The sequence below is a fragment of the Hipposideros armiger genome, unplaced genomic scaffold (assembly GCF_001890085.2).
Source record: "Hipposideros armiger isolate ML-2016 unplaced genomic scaffold, ASM189008v1 scaffold_238, whole genome shotgun sequence".
NCBI classification, from domain to species: domain Eukaryota; kingdom Metazoa; phylum Chordata; class Mammalia; order Chiroptera; family Hipposideridae; genus Hipposideros; species Hipposideros armiger.
In genome coordinates, this window is record NW_017731588.1 from 1927531 (window position 1) to 1937154 (window position 9624).

At 43.4% G+C, this 9624-nt stretch overlaps 1 protein-coding gene across 1 annotated transcript in view; it reads right to left on the reverse strand.

Annotated features, from left to right (window-relative positions):
- The window catches only part of ACSS2 (acyl-CoA synthetase short chain family member 2), a 47167-nt gene that overhangs the window by 10904 nt on the left and 26639 nt on the right, over nucleotides 1-9624 (reverse strand). Inside the window, exons 3-7 of the mRNA XM_019655241.1 lie at nucleotides 5235-5326; nucleotides 4896-4999; nucleotides 4310-4382; nucleotides 3952-4027; nucleotides 3697-3811 (exon numbers count right to left, since the gene is read on the reverse strand). Of these exons, the coding sequence (XP_019510786.1) occupies nucleotides 3697-3811; nucleotides 3952-4027; nucleotides 4310-4382; nucleotides 4896-4999; nucleotides 5235-5326 (460 nt within the window). The remainder of the gene's footprint in view (nucleotides 1-3696; nucleotides 3812-3951; nucleotides 4028-4309; nucleotides 4383-4895; nucleotides 5000-5234; nucleotides 5327-9624) is intronic.

The following is a 9624-nucleotide window of genomic DNA, read 5'->3' on the forward strand; positions in this document are numbered from 1 at the left end:
ACCTAAGAAATAAATCACTTCAAGTTAAATCGAAAATTTTCCTGAAGCTTTAACTTTTGAAATTAAATAGGTAATTTGTAATTAATTGAGCAATTTAACGCAGTTAAAATTGGACTATTTAAAAGCAGCCATATCAGACTCCATATCCATCTCTACAATCATATAAATACAAGTTTATTTGCAAAACCCCTTAACGGAGAATTTTGTCACTACCAACAACTGCCCTACCCAAATGAGAAAGCTAGGCAAATCCTGGTGTGTTTTAATTAGGCAAGCAAAACTTATTTAAAGGTTCCTTCTAATGAACCAGTCCTTTACAAGAAGTTAAAATCCTTGTGCTATATTGATTTAAAAGGTCAGGATTCGTGGAAATGTGAAAAACTTTGTTCATGGAATGAAGGTTAGAGATGGTTAGAGACTTGCCAGTTTAGGAACTGCTGGAATAAATGGGTGAATAAACTTCTGTAATTTAACTGTTGACCTACATGTTTTTTCTTTACCCTAACTCATTCCTTATATGTAGGTTCAATCTTAGTATTTGGATTACTGGCTCAACAGAAGCCAGGAAAAACAATAACTTTGTAGTAATCAGAATGTTATCCAGCTGTATGTTGTTTACTTTATTATAAATACTGATAAACAGTAGTCAATAAATAGTTTTATATTCCTTATAAAAACGCCCTTGTATGATAACTTATAAAATGACTCTCCAACCACTCCCTTCTTTCTATACTATCTGCCCCTTACACTAGAGAATTTGAAGTTTCGGGCGCATAAGCATCATAAGGATGACAAGCCCAGGCCAAGTGAAGCACCATTAAAAATTTAAAAAGAAAGAAAGAAAGAAGCTGCCAACGAGCTAGAAAACACAAAAACACACCCTATTTTTAAGTGGAATAGCCATATGGGTCTACACATACCCTGTCACATGAACACTTTTTTCCTTGCCAAATGGTCTACTTTAGATGAAGGCATTAATGTATTTAAGCAGAAGTATTTTGATATTGCTTGGGGCAAATGGTACTGGTCTACAGCACTGGTGTGAATTGTCAGAGAAAAGGCACGAGGTACATGGAAGGGCAAGTTATACTGTGTCAATGAGAGGACTCTTACAAAACTGTTTCCTTTGTGGATATGTGAGTAAGGCGGTGGGGAGTGGGGGGTACTTCAGGTGTGGAGCAGATAACCAGCACCAGGAAGCAGGGTGAGTTCAATTAGTGCCACAAACATTGTTTGTGAATTAGGTGTGTGTCTATGAGGGCCCAGAGCTTTGAACCAGGAAAACGTTTGAATTTTCTGAAATATGAATTGAGGAGTTGACCCCTGGCCTTGGACTAGGATAGCCTCAGGAAGGTCAGCTGCCCGGTGTGAGAGGAACACGATGATGCTCATAGGTGACATGGTTGAGGGCACTTACAAACTAGGCTAGGCCCTCCCATGAAGATTGCTGCAGGATGAGGGAATTTGGAGCTCTGCCAAGATTTCTGCAGCTTTGACTGCAATTCTCGGGCCAACAATCCTGGACTTTGTAAGCCCATTTTCATGGTCTTTGATTTTTTGGTAACTGTTTTTACCTTCAAAAAACAAAAATCCAGGAGCCTGTGGCCTGAAGGTCTCTGGTATTAAGAATTATAAGAGTTTGTTTTCTGGTTTCCCTCTTAGAAATGCCAACCTGGCTGCTGTTAAAAGCAATAAAAGCTAACATTTATGGAGTAGTTACTATGTGCCAAATACCTTACATATATTGACAAAACCCCATCAGGTAGGTACAATTATTATCCTTATTTTACAGATGGGGAAACTGAGGTAAGAAAGCTTAAGTAACTTTCCCAAGCTCCAGTGGCAGGTAACAGAGCCAGGATTTGAACCCAGGAAGTCTGGTTCCAGAGCCTATACTCTAAGTTTGTTACCTCCTTCAAGAGAAAAGTCTTAGGTCTCTGCCCGAGTTTTAAAAGAAAAGCAGTATCCTGTGGGAAGCAGATCTGTCTCCGCCATGCTAATGAGAATAGAGAAAAGGGATTGTATTTACCATTAGCCTAAGAGGTTAACAATAAGAGATTTAGAGTAAGACACCCTATGAGGATGATAAAACTCAGAGGAGTAGTGGGTTTTATGCTTTGTTTTTCTAAGGAAAGCAATTTCCTTTTAATAAGCATGTATTATCATCTCTCCATTACTGATACGGGAACTGAAGTTCAGAATGGAGAGATGACTTATTCAAAGTCATACAGCTGAAAACTGGTCTCTGGACTCCTCCTGAACCCAGTCTCTCCTCTATGCTCATCTGCTTTGAGTCCCCATTTAAGGATCTCCCTTCTTAGAACTACCTATTATACAATGTAACTTATGTCCAATTTAGCACTTAATTATATGAGAGAGTTTATGTACAGTTTGTAAATCCCAAAGTAGTATATAAATATATTTAGGAATCTTCTTCTCTGCTGCCCTATATAAAACTTAGGTTTTCATTTGTAATACATGTCTAGCTCCCCAACTTGATGATGAATTCCCATGGTCAAGGTCGGAATTTCCTCTAGCTATTCCTCCTCCTATCTTTCCTGGCTCTGCCCCCAGCTAAATGCACAGTAAAAACATTCTGTCGGGTTACTTGGTTCTCTCTCCCACAAAGGTCATGAGCAGCAAGAGAGAAATGGGCTATCTCCCTGAGATCCATGCTCAGTGCCAGTTCAGAGAGGTAGCAACAGGCCTTGATTTCACAACCCTTCAGAGTGACTTAGATGGCAAAGGACCTAGGGGCAGAGAGAAGGGGGTTAGGTCTGGCAGCCACCTCAACAGGGTAAACAGGCAAAGAGCAAATGGACACACAGACAAGCACGCAGGAAAGCAGTGCCTAAGACAGTGCAGAGGTGGATACCTGGGGCCAGATGTGCTTGGGTTTCACTTTCGGCTTACCCTGTTAAGAGCCCACGGAAAGGGTGGTGAGCAGGGTCCAAGTATAGGGAAGCAGGAGGGAAGGGTCAGTGTGCCCCAAACCTATGGCTGCCTCCTTTCCCTCAGGTTCCCCTCTCATTGGTCTTCCCAAGCCTCCATTTTCCTGATCCTGTTCCCAGCCCTTATACACTCAAAATCCCTAATGCTGACTGGGGTCTCCAACTCCCTGGAGTAGACTATAGCCTCTCTAGCCCTAAGGCCACTTAAGGGCCCCTCAAGTCATAGAATCTCAGAAACCCTCTGTTCTTCTGGACCCCGGAGCTTTTATTCTTCATGTCCTTTAGACCTAGAGGCCACCATTGGGCTTTTCCACCATTTCCACCAAAAGCACTGGGTCCAAAGCTAACAAGGGCCATATCTTGAGGACCAGATCCACACAAGTCACCCACCCCAAGCCACACACAACCCAGTAATCCAGATGGATACATTTAGTTATCTAATCGGTCCATTTCTAAACCAAGGTCAAGCTCTACGGTCCCTTGTGCCTGTCAGGATACCCCAATTAGCACAGAAGTCTCCCTCACAATATCTCATGCTAAGTTCCCAAGGTACAAAGGACTCTCTACCTACATTCAAGGTCAAATCCCCCAGCTCCCAGCTAGCCCTGCCAGAGGAGGCATTCTTAGGAGTGCTCCCAGATCCTCAGCATTATAATGAGGAAGCAAAGAAGGATATCAGGAACTTCCTGGGCAAAAGAGGGAGCCAATTTGAGCCCAGAGGAGGGCATAGCAAAACCAGACTCACCTGCACATCTGGGCATTGTCTCTTATTTGGTGGAGACTGGCTGGAAGAGTCACTTGTGCCCAGCTCCGACCGTCTCAGGTGCTTGACCACAATGCAGCATCTCACTGGGAAACCCCTGGCGGAAAGAAAACCCTGAAGTGCTGGGTTGGTTGGCTCCAAGAGAATTTGACAGAACCCACCCGTGTCCATCTAGGGTAGGAAGGACAAAGGGAATCTGGAACCCAGAGAAGTAGCCAACCTGCCAAACACACTTACTTCTCCCGACATTTCTCCAGGGCCTCATCAGTCAGCTCCTTCAGGTTCACAAGCTTTTCCCCCCTGTAGAAGGCATCTTTGGGGAGCAACAGACATTCCAGGCCTTAGGAAGGTGCCATACTCCTCGCCCCTCATCCCTAGTGAGCACAATGTTCACAGAGTCCTTCCTGAGCGGGCTTCTTAACTCAGGCTCTTCTAGCTGGTTGAGCTGACAGAGGGCTGGCTGAGGTAGAACCAGGAGATGAAGGGCAGGCAGTCCTTACCCTCTATGCTGAGCAGTCCCAAACTCCAACTAGCTAATTGTAGACAAAGACTTAGGGTGTAGTGGTGCTGGAGAAGGGGTGAGAGAATTAGTCACCTGTAGTGATGAGAAGGCTGCAACTGGAATCCAGGATCCGTTCACATAGAGACCCTGCAGAGAAGCCTGCAAACTAGGGAAGGGAAGAAAGACTGAGAGAGAGGAGAACTCAGGGATTAAGTGAACAAAGAAAGGAGTCACTCATAAAACCTTCAGGATCTCTAAGTCAGGGTTCTAGAAGAAAGTGGATAACTGATATGGAACCTATGACGTCAACATTCTAAAGTACTTAGTCTGGTTTGTCTTTTTTCTTTCTTTTTTTTTTTTCCTTGCCAGTAAATGGAGAGCTCATTTGAGCCCTATATTTTATTTTACTATTATTATTTTTTTTACTCTAGCATGCTCATTTTTTTTTCAATTACAGTTGACATTTAATATTATTTTACGTTAGTTTCAGGCGTACAGTATAGTGGTTAGACATTTATATGATTTACCAAGTGATTACCCCCAAAAAGTCTAGTACCCACCTGGCATCATACATAGTTACTCTTAGTCTGGTTCTTAAGATCCTCCATCATCCAGGCCCAACCTACTTCTCCAGAGCCCCACCCCTCACCAGGTCCCTGTTACCAGCCCGAATTCCTACCACAATGGAGTGAAGAGCCCCAATGCGGGCACATGCCAGCATGGCTACCACAAGCTTCGGTATCATGGGCATGTAAATAGCCACTCGGTCGCCCTTCCGAATGCCTGCAGGTAAAGAACACAGACAATGGACCATGGACACTTCCTGCTGCTACTCAGTGTTCCCTCTCATCCAGCCACCACCCCACTCCCCAGCTGACCTATTCCTGCTACCACATTCCTTCCATCCCTTGTCTATTTCTCCCAAGTCCTCAGATACCCTAAAGCCAGACCCTCCAGTCCCCTTCCCGTACATCCCCCCCCCACACACACACACACCCCCACACACACACATACTCACCCTGTTTTCGGAGAACATTGCTGAACTGACACACTTGGATCAAAAGTTCACGGTATGTGATCTGGGTGGTCTCCTCTGGCTCATTGCCCTCCCTGAGATAAATCAGAAAGAGCCAGTCATTAGATTAGGGAATATAATCTCTTCCCCAAACGAAAAACCAGGAAGTCATAAAATCCACTCAGGAGCCCGCCAAGTGGCTCAGTTGGTTAAGAGTTGGCTTAAGAGCGTGAGCTCTGAGCAACAGGGCCGCCGGTTTGATTCCCACATGGGCCAGTGACGCTGCGCCCGAGCTGAGCTGTCGCTGAGCTGCCAACAGGTGGCAGGATGGCTCAGCTGGTGTAACAACAAGACTGCCTGTTCGATGGTGGGCTATACCGACCCACAACTAAGACTGAACTCGGCACCTTGAGCTGAGCTGCTGCCCGGATAGCTCAGTGGATACAGCGTGAGCTCTTAACAACAAGTCTGCTGGTTCAACTCCCACATGGGATGGTGGCTACACCCACCCACAACAAAGACTGAACACAGCACCTTGAGCTTAGAGGCCACGAGCTGCCAACGGAAAGCCAGATGGCGACTGGCGCCCTCCACAACAAAGACTGAAGAACAACAACTTGGCTGGTCCCCTTCCCCAATTCCCCAACACTGTTCCCTTCCCTCAATTCCCCAATAAAAATCTTAAATAAATAAATAAATAAATAAATAAATAAAATCCATTCAGTAATACTGAGGCCTGGTGAAACTCGGTGAACCATCTACCACCACACCTTTAACTGATTGGTCAGATACTTTAGTCTTTCAAGGTATACTTTATACACAAGTTATATGTCATTAAAAATGAACTGTTCATCTCTGAGCCCCATTTAGGTTGATAAAATGGGATGATGGTCTTTGATCTTCCATCCTAGGGATGTATTAAGGAGAAATTATATCACAGATATAAAGTGGGGTCTCCAGATAACTTGCACCCAAGTCACCTAGGGAACTTGTTAACATGTAGACTCCTGAGCCCCAACTCAGACATACTGAATCAGAACTACAGGGTCCAAGAAGCCACTTCTTCACTGCAAGCTGGTATAAAGAATCAGTAGGGGATTCCGATGTACATTTAAAGTTTGAAAATCCCAGCCTCTATCAGCTGATTTCTGTCTATCTCCTCAGCCTTGCCTCACACGCCTCCCTAGGCTTCGGCCTGGTTTCTTTGGTCATTCCGTCATTTGCTTAATTCAACAACTATGTACTACATACACATATAGAAATAAGGGACTGATGAACAAAGTAAGCAAAATCCCTGAAACATAGAGCTTCTAATCCAATGATAGTGATAGTGCAAGAAACGCACAACTAATACAATCAAGATAATTTCAGATTATGATAAACATTATTTGAGGAGAAATACTTTTTAAAAAGAAAGCTTCAGGAATGTTCATGATTATATGTGAAGATTTAACTATATTCTCACCCAGTGGTTTTTCTTTTTCAATTTTATGATTTTTTTGAATAAGTGATAAACACAAATGGTACTACATAAAAAGATATGTGATGAGGAGTTCCCTCCCACACCAATCACCCTGCCAACTGGCAACCACTGTTACCCTGTGTTGTATAACTTTCCAGAAATAGTCAATATGCAGACAAGGCCACTCCTAATTAGGATGGAAGGTGTAGGGAAACTGAACTAGTGTGGAGTGACCAATATAATCACTTTGGAAGAAGGCTACACTGTTAGCCTCTTACGTAAGGTCCTTGGGATATCATTGAAGATGGAAATTTAAAAATTGAATTTAAAAAATTAAATTTTAATGCTGTTCGGAGGAGAGATAAGCACCAAGCATGGGGTGGGCAGAGGTGGGAAAGGGCTGCTTTAACCACAGGATAGGCCTATCAGACAAGCATATATACACATATTTGTGTTTATATAGCCTCACTGCTTTTCTGTACAAATGATGGCACACAATACACTCTATTCTGTATCTTGCTTTTTTATTGAGTATAATATACATCTAATAAACTGCACAAAGCTTAAGTATAGAGCTCGGTCATCTTGGTTTTTAAAAAATTTAACAATAAACCTTGATATCGTTCTTCATTAAGACTTACAGTGCTGTTTCATTTCTTTGTCATCTGCATAATGTTCTACTGTTCGTATGTGCCATAATTTGTTTAATAAATGCTTCAATGAATATTTTTATTCATGTGTCATTTTACTCACTTGCAAATACATATATCTGTATGATTAATTACTAGAAGTAAAACTGTTGGGTCAAAGGATATGTGCATTTTAAATACTGATAAACATTAGAAAACAACTATTTTAAATATGACGGTCAGGGAAGGCCTCTCCCCAGGGAGGTGATGTTTGAGCTAAGACCTGAGTAATGAGAAGTAGGCAACTATATGAATTCTTGGGAAGAGTACCTTGGGCAGAGAGAATATTGAAATTTGAAAAGGCACTGAGGTGGTAAAGAACTTGGCCTATTCAAAGAACAGAAAGGAAGCCAGTTTAGCTGGAGCATAGTGAACAAGGAGGGAAGAATAAGAGATAGGCCAGATCACATAGGGCCTTGTAGGCAATGGAAAGAAGTTTGAATTTTATTCTAAATGGGCTCCTCCTGGCTTCCCTTACACACAAAAGCATACTGCCACACTGTTTTGGTCCTGCCATTGCCCCTACTCAGAAGGCCTTCCTTCCTCCTTCAGGCGCCAGCACCCCACATAGCCCTCCCTAAATACTATACTACCCAGAGTACTTATGAAGGAGGTAACTGAAACCAGGAGAGATGTAATAGCTTGGCCAAGGTCACACAATAAGTGGCAGAGCCAAGAATAGATCCTTAGGTCTTCTGATTTCAAGTTAGGACTCTGTCCCCTCCCAGCGTGAAGGACAGAGACTAGCAGAGAAGCCAGACCTTTGGAGGTTACACAGAAGATTATCCGCTTCTTTCCAGCTCCTGGCTCAGATGAGTCAGTTACTATCCTTTCCTTGGCTTAGTCCCCACCAGGGCTGAGAGGAGCCAAGCAGAGAGAGAGAGCTCTTTAAAGTGGGAAGGAACAGGGAGAGAGGAAGTTGGCAAATAGCCCTGAACGCCAGAGGCAAAACAGCCATTTCCTTAACTGGCCCACTGACGACTGCCACAGGAACTTCAGAACATCTCCAGTTATGGCTAAATGTAGGCATATACCACGTACCCATCCATGCACACGTTTCCACGTGCATATCACATTCCAGCTTGCCAGTGTGCACCCACATGCATAATATAATAGAGCACCTACGCTAACATATAAAATATCATAAGCATAAGAAACTGCCCATTTTCACACATAGGCACAAATAAGCATACCTCTATGGATCCAGGGCCCAAACATGGGCCTCTCTGCAAGTACATACGCCGCATTTATGTGCCCACCTCTGTGCACAGCTTGCCCCTCCAGACGCTCTCTACCAAATCATTCCGTTTCATTGTATTCATGCAACTTTCCATTCTTTAAAATTATCTCATGTATTTTCTTTATTTGTATATTATCTGTGACTTTCACTGGAATATTAGCTCCATGATAACAGAGACCTTGTCTGTCTTATTCATTGTTACATCCCTAGCACCTAAAATAGAGCCTGGTACACAGAAAGTACACATGAACAGATAAGCACAAACCTATACAACAACAGCTTATTTGATCCCACTTCCAGTTACACACACACACACACACACAGAGTGTACATTCCTCTCCCTGGCTCCGGGCTCAAGTTATACATTATTGATATAGGCACCTTACTCCTTCCAGTGTCTTCTTTCTCTGACATACACACCGGGCTGGGCCCCCCTTGCTGTTTGTGTGTGTTGGGGGAGGGAACAGAGTACTGGCCTACTGCAAGATCCCAAGTCCTCTAGGATGTTAGAATGTTTAAAAGAACATCCAGTGTAGTCTCCTAACTCCAAAGAGATCCAAAGAGGCCATTGGCTGTGCTCGAGGTCCCGTGGTGGGCTGTGGCAAAGTAAGCACTAGGACTCAGGATCCAGGACGCTCCTCTACACTGGGAGCTGCAAACTCAAAATTCAACAGGGTCCAGGCAGGTAGTATAATGAGTAAAGTGGACCATAAGGAAAGAAAAAATTTAATAGAGACAAGAAAGAGTTGACTTTCCTCTTAACTTTTCTATAAGAAAACAGCAGCGCCTGTGCAATGACACTTAGTCTACGTTTTGGGGGGGAAATTGGGAGGGGCAAGGACTGGAACACTGGAGAATACAAGCTCTGACAAAAGGAGGCATCTAGTGCTTAAACTCAGCTCGTGTCAACTTTTGCCCTCTGGGAATAAAAGCTCAAGGTTGCCATTTTTTTCACTTGTTAGGAGAGGTCTGGAATCTATTTCTGAATTTTTTTTTTTTTTT